Source organism: Ursus arctos, unplaced genomic scaffold (assembly GCF_023065955.2).
Source record: "Ursus arctos isolate Adak ecotype North America unplaced genomic scaffold, UrsArc2.0 scaffold_6, whole genome shotgun sequence".
NCBI classification, from domain to species: Eukaryota; Metazoa; Chordata; class Mammalia; order Carnivora; family Ursidae; genus Ursus; species Ursus arctos.
Window position 1 is genome coordinate 61,786,726 of NW_026623078.1, and position 19,929 is coordinate 61,806,654.

Below are 19,929 nucleotides of genomic sequence, written 5' to 3' on the forward strand. Positions count from 1 at the left end.
CCTAGCTTCAAAAGCTAAGGTAAAATGGCAGGAAAAGATTTTTGTTTTTAAATGTGGAAATGTACAGGGACTCACCTGATAAATGCCAAGGAGATAACATAGTCAGTGTTGACGGTGATAGTCCAGTCACAGTCCCTGCTATGGGGATATGGATGAGGGAAGTTTGGTGAAAGAATAAAGCCTGAAGATCCTGTTAAATTGCCTCCACAGGGTGCTTTAATTTAAACAAACAAACAAACAAACCCTTAAGTGATTAATAACATTTATTAGCTATCAATATTTGTGTAAACACTTCTCTAAAAAATTCAGAAGATTTCATACACATCTGACTTTTTCTAGTATTGGATGGTTGAGAATGCTGTATTGTCTTTCAAGAAAGACCATTAAGATATTAAAGACATATGCACATAGTTACATTGCATTTAGCTTCTTCACTGGCTTCAAAAGACAAGAAATTACATATGTACTTCCCTCCCTTTCTAATACTATTTTGTTTCATGTAAAAGATAAGCATTGAGAAGAAGGGTATAGGTGGTTTTCCCATGGTTGCTAAGAACAAATATGAAGCTTTCAGGATAAAGTTAGAAACAAAACAAAGCAAAACAAAATCTCTAATAATAAGTGGAATAATGGGACATGAGATACTCGGCTCATTTTCACATCTTCCCTGGCACTTTTTTTTTTTTTTAATGTATTTATGGAGGAAGAGTCTTTGACCATAGTGAATGAGTGAGAATGGATAATTATCTGTGAACCTACAGCACTTTACAATAAAACACTCTTATACTGAATGTTACCATATCCCTAAATTTTAGTTGTCTGACTTGTTGATGAAAATAGACATATACTACAGTTACTACAGCCCCAAACAAAGGTTTCTGTAACACTTCGAAGAAAAGGCTCCAAAACTTGTCAGTGAAATTCAAAGAATATATTCTTTAAGGGATTATTGTTGAAGTCTGTGTTTAACAGTTTATGATAGAAAATAATGTATTATATATAGAACTGACAGCTTCAGAAAAAAAAGAGCCATGAAAATAGGGAGGACCCCAGTGGTGGAGTTGGACAGTGGGGATATATGCGCGCGCATGAGAGAGAGAGAGAGAGAGAGAGAGAGAGATTCAGATCACGTTCTCATGATGTCTCAGACATGTAATCAGCACACCAACATTCTTCTCTTATCTGCGTTTTAAAATTATAGTTTTCTGAAATAAATTTTACCATTCAGTTGTAAGACATTTTGGATTCTTTTGACAGCATCCAACTGGTTTTGGAGGAAGGAGAATTTTGGTTCTAGCAACATTTCAGATCTCTGTTCTATGCAAAATCATCACTATAATTTGGTAATGTCTGCTATCTAAATTACGGATGTCCGCTAGTACTTTTCTCCATGCCCCTCCACTACCCTTGCCTCAGCAACTCAGTGACAGTAGATAACCTCAGCCCTCAGACTTAATTTATTCACCACTGCTTACCTATCATCTGCACATCTTTGTGGATCTTATCAAATGATTAGACATAAGTATGTCAACTTTCTGTAGTCTTCTATCTTCAAATTTCAATGTCTCCTGAATATTTCTCTCTACAATCAGAGGATAAAGATTCCCTCCTATTAATCAGGATAATACCCTCAACCTGGTCACATAATCGCTCTTCCTTCTCTGGAATCTTGGTTCATTATCACCTTCAATTTCTCTGGCTTCATCCCCTTTGTCCACAGACATGTTCAGAGGTCTTTCATCCAAAAAAATAAAACAAAGTTCCTTATGACCTATTTCTTTTCACTGTTTTTTTCAACTAAAAATGTTGAATTTTACCTGATGATTAAGAAATGCCCTCACCCTTTTGTGTTTGGTTAAATGGACTTACTGTGAGGAACCACCCTTCCCCATATGACTGAGATAGAACTCACTTATCTGTATTAGACAGGACCCCTTAAAGAAATCCCCTTATTTTCCTGTGATAAGACCCTATAGAGTCCCATTCTTTGACTCGAACTATTAGCTGAATTCACTCATTAACCAGAATAAGAGGCTTGTAACCAAACTTTGGTTAAGCTTCCATTTTTCCTCTGAGTCCCGGAACTTTGGTCCACCCTCAGCCTTGAGCCAGCCCACAACACCTCCTGAGGACAGGATGGACGTGGAAGACATCATTCTCTGCTCTACTGATGGATTGAGCCACCCTTTCATCCCATTTCCCTACACCTGGTTCTTTCTAACCTTATATACTCCACTCTATACAAGAAGAATCCCTTTTGCCTAACTCTTGAGATGCTTGTAAATCTTACGGTCACACTATTCTCCCTATCACAATGGTTCCCCCCACAATACCCACACTGTAATAGTTCTTTATAAATAAAAGTCTCTCCTTATTTACGATTTGTTTTTTCTTTTACAACTAAGTTGTTCGAAAAGGAATTCTAATCTCATTGGCTCTTTCTTCACATGGGTGCTGTATTTACTTATAGGCAGACTAACATGATTAGCAAAGCAGGTCACCACCAGGAAAAAAATCTCCAAGAAAAGCACCAAAGTATTCATCCTAAGAAAATTAAGGTTTAGAATTGTTTTTCTTTTAAATTATGTTTACAGAGACACAATAACCATTCTGTTGCTTATGGACTCTAGATGGCTTTATTAGGTTCTTCTCACCTCTCATTCCCTCTCCAAACATTGCTATCTCCCTTAGCCTCCTTGTCCCCAACACAATCACTTCCTAGCCTACCGTGGAATACTTTTGTATTGATTCCTTTTATTTTTCTCATCATATCTGTATCCTTTCTTTGGGGTTGCCTTTCACCTTAAATTCACTCTCCTTGTTGGAACTCCATTTCTAATTTTCTTCTAGTGTCTTTGTAAAGACCTCAGTTTTATTGCTACATGTGTCTTCTTCTACTTCATCTTATAATTTTAGTATTCTCCTAAGTTCTTTCCCTAGTTATCTCTGATTTCTGCTCTGTTACATTCTTCCATATTGACCATATCCAATTTTTTAATTCTAAGCCATATGCCCAAATGCTCACTAGCTATCTCTACCTGATAGCCTATGGGCACATCAAACACAGAGTATCTGACATATCCAAATCTCAACACAAATTTGTTCCTTCTTTTGTATTTCGAAGTTGTTTGATTAGTGCGATCATCCACCTAATTCCCAAGCTGGAGGCTTAAGAGTCTTCTCTTTTCCTTGCTGCATCCATGTGCCAGTCCATCAAGAAGCACTACTAAGACTCTACATTATAGATCCTCATAGATATATTTCAACCTATTCCTCTTTCCTTCCCTGCTACCATATTTCTAGATCTGATTCTTACCTGCCTCCTGAATTATTGCAATGGCTTCTTGTTTCCAATGCCTCCAGTTTCCTCCAATTCATCTTTCTCCCAATAAAAACATCTAATTGTACTATGCCTATGCATATAATTCTGCAGCTATTTCACATTGTCTACGTGATAACGCCTCAACTCCAATACAATTTTAATGACCTGACTGTTGCAACCTTACCAGTTGCATCAACCACCGCTCTAGACACATAATTTATACTCGAATACTATCAAACTACTTCTAGTTCCTGGCACTTCTATGCCTTTGCCAATGCTATTCATTTCTGCTGAAATGTTTTTTCTCTTCTACATGTAGAGAACCCTTATGTTTCAAGATTTGTCACTGCCTCCCGAAGGTTTTCCTGGAAATTCCCAGCCTGGACTCTACTTCAGCTCTCTTCATCTTTCTCTAGTATGCACAACAACCTCTATCTCCATCATTTCCCTTATCATATGTACTTAAATATTACATTCAGGTGTCTGCATTCATCACTAATCTGTAAGCTAAAGAGTGTTTTGTATGTTATTTTAAACCTAGGATTCAGTACATACTACACATTCCATGGAAGTTTTTAGAATTGCTAGTGGCTTCTTGTATTGATTATGAAAATACAAAAAAAAATGGGGAATGACTTAACAATCTAATTTGTAGCTGTGTATTTTGATTAAATAATAGCATATTTTGCCTTAAGAACTTATAAACTTATATGAATTTGAAAAAAAAATTAGAAAAATATATGTAATAATGGCAAATGTATTTATGTCTGTATATATGTATAAAAGACAAGAATGATAGCGAAATGTACTCTGTGTTATTTTTTTTCCCACAAACTATCATAGTGGGATTATGTGTAATTTGGGGGAGCCTAGCAAAGCAAATTTCTTTCAATTTTCCTTATCTTTCACAGAGAACACTGGTCTTTTCTTTTTTAAGATTTTATTTTAGGGGCACCTGGGTGGCTCAGATGGCTCAGGGTCTCCTGGGATCTAGCTCCGCATCGGGCTCCCTCTCCTTCTATTGCTCCCCCTGATTGTGCTCTCTCACTCTCTCTGTCAAATAAAACAAATAAAACCTTTTTTAAAAAAAAAAAAGATTTTATTTCATTTATTTGAAAGTGAGCGAGAGAGAGAAGAGGAGCAGGGGGAGGGGGAGAAGCAAACTCCCCTACGGAGCAGGGAGTCCAATGTGGGGCTCAATCCCAGGACCCTGGGATCATGACCTGAGCCGAAGGCAGACATTTAACCCACTGAGCCACCCGGGCACCCTGGTCTTTTTCATTATCAGAAATCATATACACCTGCATGTGCCCATATATATGTTTATATCCTTTATCATAAAAGATGTAGGGAATTTTTTAAAAAGATATAGGAAAATATATTACATTTTTAAAGTATCTTACTGGATATTTTCCATGATCATACTATAATTTAGGCATAAGACCATCTAAAAATTATTTTGATTCCATTATATGTTATTTACCAGAGTTTTCCCAATATAGTTCATTGTTGCAGTTGATTTTAGAAATCTACAAAAGTCACTGAGACAAGTAGAGATATTATCTGACGTGTATATCCCAAATATTGAGTAAAGAAAATTTTGCTTTAAAAATACTAAATTTTGAATAGCATTTGGAAAATACATTTTTATTTTTATGCATCTAATCATCGAGCATCCAGAATAAGATTCTCCTTAAGTTAAATGGATTTATGAATTAAATTTTTATTTAGGTTCCATGGAATTCTGACATAAATGATTTATTCTGAGTGTCATTTCTCAAAAGGCAGTTACACAGGCAACTACTGATAACTATTTTCCAGTCTTCTTAATTTTTTCCACCCCATTTAGGTTTATTTGTGTATGCAGACTTTAGCAGCAGCCCACCCACACTAATGTCTTTGTTATTTACCTTCATATCTAGTGCTACTACTTTCCCTCTGGCAATGTCAAAGTAATCTTCACACTGTCAATTTTGTTGGAATGAATTCTATTAACTCTCTTAAAGATGACGTCCTTCTATTTGGTAGTTGCTTAAAGGCTAACTACTTCTACATGCAAGCAAAATGCTTTATACTCCAGGGTCTGAGACATAGACTTATGGAGTTTCTAAAAAGTTCAGGGTTTAATCTTTGGCATAGTATTTCCAATCATGGAGTTCTTTCTTATCAGTTTCAGAGGTCAAGATTTGTGCAGCCTTAGCAATTTTTCAGACTTTTTTTTTTTTAGGTTATTTTCTTCCTCAGAGAAGCTCTAATGCATATCTTCTCCTCAAGCTATCTTTTCCTACCAAAAAATAATACACAGCACCATAATCCATAAAAATACTTTCCACAACTGGCTCAATTTAAGAAAGATTTAGTGTTTCACTCTTTTTTCCCCTAGAATTAGGACGTGCAAGCTGAAGTCTTGTCTACAAATGGAATTTTATAATAGCCTATCACAAACCTCTTTCATCCTTTATGTTTTGTATTTTAGTGTTTTCTAGAATTTTAGTGTAAGGCTGTTGGGTATTTTAGGATTCTAAACATAATAACACTTGATATTATATAGCCTTCCGGTAATTCTAATAAGCAACACCCTTTAACTTGGTTGAGGACTTAGAATAAATCATAACTTCTACAGTAAGTCTGCAGTATTCTATCATTTCTTCTTTACACAAAGATTCTCTTTATGAGATAGTCAAATTCCAATTGTTTAGAATGTGGTGTTTTAATTTAATTGGATTTTTTTAGTAAACAAACAAATGAAAAGTTCATTCTTTTCTTTGAAAATGTTTCTTAACTGTATTTTATTCCTTGTTTTTATAAGTGTAGTTAAGGTAAATATGAATTAATCAATGCTGATGGTCTAGAATCTTGTAGTGGTACATGAAGAGCAACATAAGTGTTACATGGAAATAATGAAGAGTAAAGGGGAATATAGCTAAATTTGAACTGGCTCAAGCTATGTCCTTATTTTGGGCCTTTTTTTGAAGTTTCTTTAATAAGCTTTTTTCTTGTTATCTGTCTCATTTTCTATTCAAGTCTAGAACCATCATTACTCCCTGGCTTATTTGAGCCTTTAGATGTGTCTTGCTCTATGCATTAAGTGTTTTTAAAATGCCAACATGTAAAATATGGAAAATGTGATGTGAAAATATAGACTTTTTTAGCTTTCATTTCACTAGAAAGTAGGTTCACAAGAACAGGGAACTTCTCTGTTGTGTTTCACTGCTAAATCCTCTATGTTTAGAACAATGCCTAGGACACACTGAATGACTAATGAATTTGAGCTTGCAACTCTTGCATATGAAGTTACAAGATGGGGTAAAAATAATCCGAATTGAGTGTTTGAGTTTGTTCCCTTCTGACTGAGGTACTAAAGACTCTTCCTATTACCATGTGATGCAACAAATCACTATGAAATGATTACTGAAAATGCATTTATGATTTAGGTATATGTGAATAAAAATAAGGTTTTGTTTCCTAAATGTGATAGATTTGCATATGCTGAATGCTATAAGAAGTACAACCATGAACAATGAATAAATGAATATGGAATCTTCTCTCAAGTTGCTTATAGTATAGTAAGAGCAAATATGTGAAGAAATAAAATTTTCAGTCGAGAGAACATACTTTGGTCAAAATCTATTGTAAATTCAAGATGACACCGGTTCTAAAATGCTTGAGGTAAAATGAGATTAGACAATTTTAATTTTAAAAACTTACTAATGAAATTTTTAAAAGATTATATAGAAGGTTTTATGGTAAAGGTACATCCCTCTAACTTTTCTCAGACAGGTAGAGATATACTCTGTATCTTAATTCTAGAGTCTAACGTGGAGGATCAAGAACAGAGCATGGAGGCAAAAGGCAGGCACTTGGAAGTATGAACCAAGCAGCTGCAAATCCTTAGATTATCAAAATAAAAGCATATTTTAATATTCATGAGTTGAATATAAAGTGAAAGCTTTGAAACTAAACTCAAACATAAGTTTTGATCAAATTTTCTTTCTTACAGGAAATAGCTATTAGAGACACAAGATGAATATGGCCCATTTTAAATGCAGAATGTGAATCTACTCTTTAAATTTTAAAAGCAGTGGATAACTACATTTGTAAAGTAGATGATGCAAAATTGAGACTTTTCAAGAGCTTTAATTCTTAACTTTGCTTGGGAGGGGGGTCAGGATCTTCAAACCATTGAGAATCTAATGAAATTATGGACTCCTTCCTAAGGAAAAAAATTATGATAATTTAACATTTTGTGCATTTTTGGGGGGGTTCATAGATCTTTGAAATCTTAGATCTTGTATAGAACCTATTCTAGAATATTGTTCTTAATGACATCAATACCCATTTTATATTTGTTTTATACTTATATAAAATGTTAATTGTTCTTTAATTCATACCTATACAGACTGGTGGGCTGGGCTGCCAGAAGTATCGATTTTCTACCTGAATGCAGGTTATTCTTTCCTCTCCTTGAAGCTCATATCCTGGGTCACATTGAAAAATGACAGTGTCCCCAGGTTCTCGTCCATCCCCATTTCGAGTCCCATTCATGGGAACTCCTGGGTCACGACACGCAGTGGCAACAGAACCTATCAAAAGACAGAAACAAGGCTTTAGTTTTGATGCTACCAAAATCAATTTCAAAGTTCCAGACTTTACAGTTTAGAACACTCCTCATATCTATATGTTTTAGAAATTTAACTTAAAAAATATTGAGCCAATTTTTCAATCCCTACACAGAAAGATAATTTTAATTGTTTTTTGTTAATTTGTGTGCTAACTTGTTTCAAGAAGGGGCATGACATTTTAGTAGTTAAACGATTTCCTGAAAATTATTAGATGCTCTGTGAAAGACTGTGCAGAGGATGAAAAGAAAGCCACGGAGAGCTTTCTCTGCAAGGGATCTATTCCATAAAGGACTTGTATAGAATATAGAAAGAAATCTTAAAACTCAAGTGTGGTCACGGGGGAGGAAGAAGAAAAAACATCCAATTAAAAAATGGACAAAAACCATTCCAGTGAAGAGGATACTGGATGATACACAAAAAGATTTGTTCAACATCATTAACCATTAGGAAAATGCAACTTAAAACTGCAATGAGATATTACTATATACCTATCAGATCAGATAAAATACAAAATAAGATCACTGAATGCTGGCAAGGTTCTGGAGAAAGTGAAATTACTCATGCATTGCTGTTGGGAATATAAAATGCTATAGCCACTCCAGAAAGCAGTATGGTAGTTTCTTGCAAGACTAATGTGCTTACCATACAGTTCAGTAATTACACTCTTGTACATTTATCCCAGAGAGATGAAGACTTAGGATCAAATAAAAACCTGAACACATATTTATTCATAGACGCTAAAACGTAGGAACAACCCAAATATCCTTCAACAAGTGAATAATTAAACTAACTGTATATTCATACCATGGAATATTACTCAGTAATAAAAGGGAATGACAATACACATGACAACTTAAGTGGATCTGAAAGGAATTATGCAGAGTGAAAAAATACAATATCGAATGGTTACATACTGTATGACTTTACTTATGTAACATTCGTGAAGAGACAAAATCAGAAAGTTGGAAAACAGACTGGTGGGTACCAGAGGTTGTAGGGTGAGGGGATGGAAGGCAGTGACCATGGCTATAGAAGATAATATGAGGGATCCTTGTAATGAACTGTACTGTGTCTTAACTGTGGTGGTGGTCATACAAATCTACATAGAGCTAAATAAACATATACACACAGAGATATATAAAACTCATAAAATTTAAATAAGATTGACAGATTGTATCAAAGTCAATCTTCTGGTTGGGATATTGTGCTACAGTTATGCAAGAAGTTGTCATTGCAGGAAATTGGGTGAAGAGTATACAGGATCTCTTTATTATTTCTTACAACTGCATATAAAGTGTCTAAAATTAAAAAGTTAAAAAAATCATTAGAGAAGAGGAGAGTAGTATGAGACCATAGGAAAGTAACTGTTCTTCTATATACAGTCTATGACACATTTAATAATAGTTAACTCCAATTATTCAGGTTAATGGAACAAAGTATTATTTTGAATTACCATTAAGTAGATTTACCCTAAAGCATATGGCAATTAAGTATCAAGACATAGAAGCTATTAAAATTTCCATTTAAACTATTATTAAACTACAATCATAAATGTAGGATTCCACACTTGTATAAATTATTTTTTAAATTGCATATTAAATAAATGACACAAATTGCTGGATTACAGACACATAACTGATATTCACTCATTCATTCACTTACTAACTTAATATATTCCAAGCATTGTGCTAGGTTCTGGGAATATGAAGAAGAAATGAGCAGACACAAAGAGAACTGAACAGACTTCAAATTATTTTGCATAGTGGTGGTACCAATAAAGAGATTCCACTATAAACATCCTGAGCGTGTAGGCAGTTACATAGATACATAGGTAGGTAGAGATAGATGATAGATAGATAGATGATAGATAGATAGATAGATAGATAGATAGATAGATAGATAGATTCATCAATATTTCAGTTAATCTATCTAGTAAACTTATAGCTCATCTAATATATATACACAACAAAGAAATCAGAGAATCTACACACGGTATTGTAATGTTCTGATTCTCAATATTGTATGGGAATCAAAAGGAACATATCAATTAAAAAACTGGGAAAAAAGGATACTGGTGGGATGTTAAGCCTGACACTGAATAAAAAGCAATAACTCTGTTAAGTGTTCAACTCGATCTCATTTCAGGTCCTGATCTCAAGGCTCATGAGTTCAAGCCCCATGATGGGCTCTATGCCCAACATGGAGCCTACCTAAAGAGAGGAAGAAGAACAAGAAGGAGAAGGAGAAGGAGAAGGAGAAGAAAGAAGAAGAAGAAGAAGAAGAAGAAGAAGAAGAAGAAGAAGAAGAAGAAGAAGAAAGAAGAAGAAGGAAGGAAGGAAGGAAGGAAGGAAGGAAGGAAGGAAGGAAAGAAAGAAAGAAAGAAAGAAAGAAAGAAAGAAAGAAAGAAAGAAAGAAAGAAAGAAAGAAAGAAAGAAAAGGGGCACATAGGTGGCTCAGTCGGTTGCGTGTACAACTCTTGGTTTTGGCCCAGGTAATGGGTCCTGAGATTGAGCCCTCTATCAGACTCTGAGCTCAGCACCGAATCTGCTTGAGATGCTTTCCCCCTTCCTCCCACTTCTCCCCATCACGTGTGTGCACATGTATGCTCTCTCTCTCTCTCAAATAAATAAAATTTTTAAAAATAAAATAAAATGCAGTAACAAGAAAAAATGATCATTCATATATGCATATATAATATACATATATTTTGTTTACTTTTTCAGCATACTAAAAATGTTAATTTTAAAGGGTTATAATTTTAAAAGGGTTACAACACGTGGACTGCAAATATAATTTTACTAATCACTTAAATGAAACAAGACCTATGTATCATTATATGTATAATCAAAAGTCTTATAGTTTTGCTTCATTTTCCTGATAAGGTAATGTTTCTGAGCAGTGACTAGGGGTAGGGATTTTACATATATAATTCCTTGAATATTCCTAACAACCGTATGAGACAAATGTCATTATTATTCTTATTTTAAAGGTGAGAAAACTAAAATTTAGAGAGACTAAGTAACCTGTCCAATACTACAAAAACTAGAGAGCACAGAACCATGATCTGAACACAAATCTCTCTGACTTTAGAACCCAAATACTTAAATGTTATACTAGACTGTCCTCTTCCACCTGCAACTGTTCTAGAGATGCAATTTTTCTCCTCAATAAAATAAAATAATAAACCCCATTAAGAAATTATGGAAAAGGTAGGGATTATCTCAATAAACATAAAAGCTAGAGCTGGCATAAATTTGAACCACCCTAAAAAAATATTAAATCTACCTTCACAGGAGTTCTTTTTGAAACAGTTGTTTTTAGTTTTTAATAACAAACTCATACTAGAGAATACTGAGGGAATGGGGTAGGGACTTGGTTCCAATATCCAAGTGAATTTGTTCTATAATACCCATGTGTTCCTTAGCAGAGCATCCGTAATGCATCACAGACTCTGGACGATTTTGATATTCCAATATTGATAGAGATGTTCTGTGAAGTATTTTTGTAATAAACTGAGTCATTAAGGATTTCTTGAATTGCTCTGGGATAGTTTTCACCCAAACTAAACTGATATATGTATTGGTTTTACAATATATTAGTGGGGAGTGATGTTCTACATATGAGATTTACATTTAAGATGCATTTATTGAAAAGAAGTGACATAAATATGAAATGTGCTCTACTTTCAAAGTGAAAAATAGCAATGACATAAATTTATAAGATAACTTCATTATTTTTTGTTGTTGAGGCTTCCCAAGCACTGGAGTCTGTTTCTGCAAGAAACTTGAAGCCTCAAATGAACATTCTCAAAAATAAAAATGTATAACTATGTTAGAAAAGTATATTGAAATAGAAGCAGTAAATACAATTATGCCTTAGGGGGAAGAAAAAGATGTTTTTGCTCTATTGTCAGATTTACTGTGCTTAAAGTGAAACCAAGTGGTTATAATAAAATGACTTCTATATTGCAACTAATATATGGTATGTGAAAATATGCATTTGTCTTTGGGTCTGGTCAACTTGAAGAAAGAGAGGTGGTGAACACATATTGTTCCTTTTTCTCTCAATTAATAAACAAATTAGGGTAAAATTTTAAAGCACAATAGAGAATGATGGGGTTTAATGAAAGACTGAAGATTTTTTTTTTTTCCTGTTGGAATTACTTGAGTTCTAAAAGCATTTAGTTAAATACACACAGGAACAGTTACTTGGTGTGAATACTGTTGTCTTATTCTCTTTATTTATTCAAAGTTCAATCTCCATACTAGCTATACTCTGTGTTTGTGGGCAAAATTATAACAATTTTAGTATCAATCATTCTTGTTTTCTGTATTGAATTGAAGCTATAGCCATTGGAGAAAATAAATAACCACTTAAGGAGACATACTGTATCTCCTTGGGAATTAAGAGTGAAATAATCTCACATAATTAGGATAACTAAAATAGCACTTACATAATGCTAGAACTTAATAAGGTATTAGTCACATATATAAAAACAGATTGATAATTTTTATTTGATATTAATTTTTCACTTTTGTGAAACATAAAATTCTCAGAATTTATAATTATTTTCTTTTTCTTTTTGTTATATAAGTTTTAAGTAGATGTTTAAGTAGTAGTCTCTTTATTTTCCTATTCTGGAATAATATGTAGGGTGTTTCTATAGAATAAAGACTTTTGTATTTAAGTGCTTTAATTAGCAACTCTTTTAAACAAATTAAATATATATATGTCAGAAAATAATATACTTACCACCAATGTATTAACATGAGTGATTTCTATTTATTTTCTTCATTTTTTAAATTTAAATTGCTTCAAATTTAATTGATGAAATGAACAGCTGTATTTGTTCTATTAGGTTGAAGTTTGTCATTCATTCCTGATTTTTTTCTAACATAAATATGTAAACAGAAATTCCAGCAAAGATAAAAGTCTTAACAATCTGGTGTCTCACCTGTAATGATGTCATGAAATGAACATTCTGGAAATGGCACATAATAGGCTATTTATATACATGATATAACATCCAAATATAGTTTAGATTTAACTTACAAGAATTTATTAAATTGATAATGAAAGATAACTGCCCTTCCTTGTTTCCCTCCCCTCAAAAGGACTGGCCATTTATATTTCGGTTACTCTAGAATTTGATTCATCAAGTGGCTACTGTAGATTGCGCTCCCTATACTAGCTGACTATTTCATAGAAATGCTAATAGTCACAGGGAAAAAGTATATAACGAGAGTATGTGAATAGTTAATATTACTAATATGTAATATTTTTGGACACTATCTTTTCAAATCCTATGTTATGAGCTATTTCTCATTTGATTGAGAAAAAGTCGCCCAACATTACACAGTTATTTAGGGCAGTTAAAGTGGAAATGCAGACATGAGAACATACTCAAGGGACATTTCTTAAATAAAAATGATAGAGATTTTGAAATAAAAAATGCTTAACACGTAGACTACATTATAAACCTTGAATGATATGATTACTTAAAATGAAATTTCTAAAATAGGTTATTAAACTTTAAGTGTCATTTTAAAATCAAAAGAGCAACTATCTATCATTCCAATGGAGCAGTCCAAAAGACAATACATTTACAACATTTTACTTTAAATCTAATTAATCAGTGTTTTACTAAAAACAACTGCACAGCTATCAACATACCTGTCTTAGCCACAGGTATATATTGTGTCAAACTAAATAAAGTCTGTGTATCTAAGAAAGAGATACAGTTAAACATGAAAAAAATTTTATTTAGAAGAGATTACAATAAAAATTGATGATTCCTGTCTCTATTGAGAGCTATATTGTCCCTAAAACACCAGGCTAAAGGCTAAGTTTATACTCTTAAGCTAAAACACCAAATTCTTATGAAGTATTATTATCATGCCCATTTTTTAAGTGGGTAAACTGAGCCTCAATGATGTTAAGCACTTGTTCTTAACAGAGTGGGGATTTGAATTCAAGAAACAACTTTAACCATTATAGTATATTGTCCCAGTAAAATCCTATGCCATTACCAGATAAAACAAAACAAAGTCATGTCCTACTAAGAGGACTTTTACAGTTGTTTATTGATAAAAGAATTAGATCTAGTTTTAAATGGAAAGGCAGAAATATTGAGTAGCTTATAATTCTTTATTGCAACCTGCTAATATTTCACCATAAAGGGAAGCAAAAAAGACTCTAAGTTCTTTTCATAGGTTTTATTAAGAACAATAGAAATGCAATCTAGCTATATATATGCCAGATGGTATTCTTTAATTACAATACTAAGGACAATCTACTCCAATTGATTTTTTTTTATTATTCTCTCCCTTCTTCTCATCCTCTTTTGCTTGATTTCACCCCTTATAGTTCACTGAGAGAGTAGAAGCAATAAGACAGGTATACCTTCATTTTAGCACCACCAAATCTATCAGCCCCCTGGTGTCTGCACCTATATTCTCTGCTTCCTCAGCGATCGGAATGGAGAAGGTGTTTTTGGTCTACATAAGGTCAACCTTAGTTCTTGTGCTGCTGGTATTAAACTCTCTTTATCTCTCAAGGACTTTATTCCTAAACATTTCTTATCTCTTCTGAATTACCAGTTCCTCCTTCCTCAATCGTCCATTCCCAATAGCATACAGACATAACTTGTATCTTCCATCTTAAATAAACAAGAAAACTCTCATTACATCTCCATCCTCTTTCAATTATTTTCCCCATGTCTCTCCTTTCTTAATAGGAAACCTACTAAGCTTTTCTTCTGAGGGAGGTATCTATACAACTATTTCAGTTTCATCATCAGCCTCGTATCTGGTATATTCACTAAACTGCTCTTGTGAAATCTAGCTGCCACATTCAGTGGTAACTTCTGTACCTTCTTTTTTTTCCCAGAAACTTCTCAGCAACATGTACCACAACTGATCGTTCACCCCTTCCTTCTTCAAGCACTTGTTTTATTGGCCTCCCAGTCCTCAGACTCCGCTAGTTTTCTTTTGGCTTATTTGCTGTCCTTTCACAGTATCATCTGCTGTTTCTATCTTTTTAACCTGATGACTGAGGGCTAGAACACTCCAGGGATTAGTGCTTAATGTTATGCTGCCTTTTTCATACAATTTCCTCCAGGATAACTTCATTTGACCCCACGGTTTTAAATATTCTTTTTAGCTTAATCCCTCCCAAATTTATATATTCAGCCTTGATGTCTCTCCTGAGCTCCAGACCATGCTATCCAACTGCCTATTTAGTTCCTTTACTTGGCTATCTAATAGACCTTTCAACTTACCATGTCCAAAGCATTCAGAAAATTATAAACTCTTTAAATTTTCAATTTTTTTGGAAAGAAAACTGTAAAAAATCTTCTAAAATTTCACCTGTGTATATAATTTTTCCTATGCTATTGATGTCAATAAAATCAAATAAATAAAAGTTCCATTTGGAAACTAAAAATTTCACAAACTTCTAATTTATTAAAGCATCCAGATATGAATACTTTTTTTGGAAATAAATTCACCATGAAAGTTAAAAATCACTGACATAAGAAATAAATTGAACATCAGCAACAATATAAAGACTTATAATATTTACTCTTTTTAAGATAGTGATTTTACCTTATATGGTAGCATTTGACACCACTAAGTAGTACAGCATATGACTGAGTTCTCAACCTTGTTACAACTCATCAGTGCTATAAACATACTTCTGACTTCTCATTTTATGTGTGCTTTAATCTAAATGAGTGTAATTTAATTAGCAATATGCAGTTTACTTAATACATACTTTACAATCCTAACCAGTGCATATATAGATTTCAAGTACAATATGGATGATAGCTTGAACTATGATTCAGAGATAATATCTGAATGACTATCTTAGTGACCTTGGGCAAATTAATGTTCTAGTTTTCTTACTGCATTGTTTTCTACAACAGGGAATAAATACACTAAAATCACTCATAAGTTCCAGTGTGTCCTTTCTGTTCAGAAAATGGACTCTTTGGTATAAATATGTTTATCTCAAGACCTTTCAAAAAAGAAAAACCTAGGATTTCATACAGTTGAATAAGTAATGTTATCAGAAACAATGGTAAGAAAGGACATTGATCCTATTGCACTTGTTCTCTGAAGTTTAGTTGCCTCATCTGTAAAACTGGCATAGTAATATTTTACTGCCTGATTTAGCATCAGATATAAGCTTAAAGTTGTTCTAACAGTTATGTTACATAATCCTATGAAAATATCAATTCTGAAATGAATCATTAAAGAACAGGGGTTTTGTATGTTTTTGCAATATCAGGAGACTTCGGCAAGGTCATAGTCCAAATGGGGTATTCACAAGGCCTTACCTTCACTCTCCTCTTCCAGTTTCATTGCCTTATACTTCTGTATTAACCAAGAAATGGCACTATATTTTTCACTTCACTATCTATAAGGAAATCAAGTTGGGTAATGGGAATATTTCATCTGGAAGGAAATTCCATCCAGAGTCAAATCAATCAGAAAATATTTGAAATGCAGATGGTAACCTAGAGGTGGATTTCACCCTGGAGTATTTTGCCCTTGATTGAGCTCTTGCTTTGTACAAGATCCATCAATTTTATAAAGAATGTTCAACATCATTATTAGGCCTACACTCTGCCAGCTACTCAGTAATGTGGCTATCTTTAGAATTTCATTATGTTTCTAAGGATACACCTAATGACATGGCAAGTCAGGTTAAAGTAGATGGCAGCATGACAGAGACATTCCCATCAACCCAGGAGGGAAACAAAGCTGCTAATGTATGGGATGCAAAAGGAACCTCACAGCCAGTGCTGTAATATACTTCTAAGAATAAAGAATTTTATTTTAAAAAAGACATATTCAATTATTTCACCTGATAATTACTGTGCACCCACAATGATCCAGGTATTATGCTTGATATTGGAGATATATTTTAACAAGACAACACCTCCCTACCTTCATTGTGGCTTATGCTCCAATATGAGGACAAAAGTGGAAATAAAATTACTGATACAATTTCTGTGAAATCGTAAGTCATGTTAGGGTGATGACCCAAAGTTACCTATACAGGAAACTGATTTTATATATAAAAATTATAAAAGATTATACAAAAGTCTAATTTGAAATTGAATTCTAATATTAAGGTATCACTAGAAGTAATAAGCAAAAAAGAAAAATCATATAAAATGGTTTTACATTATTTTTAACTGCCAGTATATAGTATCAGTGCACTTCTATTTTACATTGTTAAAGATTTCCTATTCAAGCAGATTCATTTAACATTTGCTGAGTGCTAAGTACCAGGTGCAGTGCCAATTTCTAGGAATACAAATGTTAATATGATAACATCCTTGCTCTTCAAAGGAACATAATCTAAGAGGGACAGCAGATGTGTACATAGCTTTAATATAATAAAATGGGTATTAAAATCAGGTGACTTTTTATTCAAACTTTTCATTCTCTGGGAATGAAACAAAAAGTTAAAATTAATTTGTATAATTAAAAATATGGATTGACTAGCAAAATTGGTATTATATTGATGAACATTTCAAAGTACTTATCCATACAAAAACTGTTTTTAAAATAATATCTAAAAAATCCCACATATTTGTACACAAAGAAACACATTCTTTATATAGATTATCTAAACATTAAAAATAATGTAATCAAAATAATCATTTGTGGTACATATGCACATTTTTAATTGGTTTCTTACCCATTATTTAGTGCCTTTTACTCTTTAATATATTCTTATTTTTATTAATATTGTTAAATATATTTTTAATACATTTAAAATTATTGGCATGTTCAACTGATGTCTCCAAAGGCCATACTATTTTTACTCAAGAAAAGTTTCTCTCTATAGGTGTGGAGATATCTGGCAAGCTTGGGGCTAATTTTTAAAATGGAGGAAAGTTTCAATTTGATTTTTTTTCATAAAGCAATGTACATATATTTAAGCTCAAACATTTTCACAGATACTGAATTTTATCTCTTCTCAGATACCTTTCTTTGACAAAGATTTTTACAATGAAAACTTGTCAAACAAGTTTTCTTAAATTATGACTTTTTTTTTTTTTTTTAAGTAGGCTCCACACCCAGCATGGAGCCCAATGCGGGGCTTGAACTCACAACCCTGAGATCAAGACCTGAGCTGAGATCAAGAATTGGACGCTTAACCAACTGAGCGACCCAAGCGCTCCTTAAATTATGATTTTTTAAATATTCACTTACAAACTGTATAATTGTTTTTTTCCATTTTATTCCATTCCAGTAAATACAAATGTAATACAATTAAAAATAAGATAGTTTCAAATTTCGAACAAGATAGTGTTTGAGCTTTCACAATTTTATAGAAATGGTATTTAAATGTCTTCCTGATGCTAAACTTTGTTGTTGATAATTGTAATTCACCAAAAACTTCAAAGCTGAAGATCTTTACCACTCCAATAACACAGTATTTTGACTAAAGATTTTCAACTGATTTAATGAAAACCACATTTAAAGGTTTCATTTTCAAAAAATTTCAACACCATAATAGAGCATTTTGGTCGAGTTTGCAAAAGAGTGCTTCAGAGATGCAAACCTTTCAAAGTCTGAATGATAATGAGCAGCAAAAAGAGAAAATGGTACTGACATACTCAAGTTTACTTATTTATTTTTGAATCAGCATTCCTGTCACACACACACACACACACACACACATACACACACACAGATGTAATTCAATTATTTCACTGTACATAAATATATCTGTAAATTTTAACATTTTTATTGTGATAAGTAGCATTTGCTTGGTCACAGTTATGAATTATATGTACACCATAACCTATTCTATTTCTATTCCTTTATTTTGTGAGAGCTTTGTTTTTATCATGAGGCTATTTACATCAAAATTTGTATTTGCATTTTTATCACAAAACAAATAACTATATTTAATATTAAAATTTTAAAATGTGAACTTTGTCTTATTTAAAACATATTTAAAAGATAATTGTCTGCTTAAAGTTAAAAAAAAAAAAAGTACTGTGGTGTTAACACATGTAGAAGTGAGATAAATGAAAACAACAGCCCAGAGGACCAAAGGGGAAATGGAAATACACTATTGTGAGGTTCTAATATGAGAAGTGGTATAATAGAATTTGATGATACGTTCTGCTAAGTTAAAAATGCATGTTATAAATATTAGAGCAGGTATCAAAAATGTATAACTAATACATTAAGAAAGTGAAATTAAGAAGAGAAATCCTACTTAAAGTTGCATCGAAAGGAATGAAATACCTCAGAATAAATTTAACCAAGGATGCAAAAGATCTGTATTTTGAAAACTACGACACAAGAAGGAAAGAGATTGAAAAAGACACAAATAAGTGGAAAGATAGTCTGTGCTCATGGATTGGAATAATTAATATTGTTGAAATGTTCATACTACCTAAAGTAATCTACAAATTCAGTGCAATCTCTCTCAAAATTCCAATTGTATTTGTCACAGAAATGCAACAAATAATCCTAAAATTTGCAAGGAACCACAAAAGGCCCTGCATAGAAACACAATATGGAGAAAGAAGAACAAAGCTAGAGCCATCACACTTCCTGACTTCAAACTCTATTACAAAGCTATCATAATTAAAATGGTGTGTTATCGTCATAAAAACAGACACATAGATCAATGGAACAGAACAGAGAACTCAGAAATAAGCCCACACATATATGGTCAATTAATTTACAACAAAGTAGCCAAGAATATACCATGGGGAAAAGACAGACTCTTCAATAAATGGTGTTAGAAAAATCAGACAGCCAAAAGCAAGAGAATGAAACTATCTTATATTATACACAAAAATTAACACAAAGTGGATTAAATATTTGAATGTAAGACCTGAAGCCATAAAACTCCTAGAAGAAAACATAGGCACTAAGCAACTTGATGTAGGTCTTGGTAATATTTTTAAAAATCTGACGCCAAACGTAAAAGAAACAAAAGCAAAAA

At 32.9% G+C, this 19,929-nt stretch overlaps 1 protein-coding gene across 3 annotated transcripts in view; it reads right to left on the reverse strand.

The window, feature by feature from the left end:
* The window catches only part of CSMD3 (CUB and Sushi multiple domains 3), a 1,143,082-nt gene that overhangs the window by 249,976 nt on the left and 873,177 nt on the right, over positions 1–19,929 (reverse strand). For all 3 annotated transcript variants that reach the window (XM_026495547.4, XM_026495546.4, XM_026495545.4), the window contains 2 exons: positions 7,714–7,905; positions 76–214 (listed from right to left, as the gene is read on the reverse strand). In XM_026495547.4, coding sequence (XP_026351332.2) covers positions 76–214; positions 7,714–7,905 — 331 coding nt within the window. The remainder of the gene's footprint in view (positions 1–75; positions 215–7,713; positions 7,906–19,929) is intronic.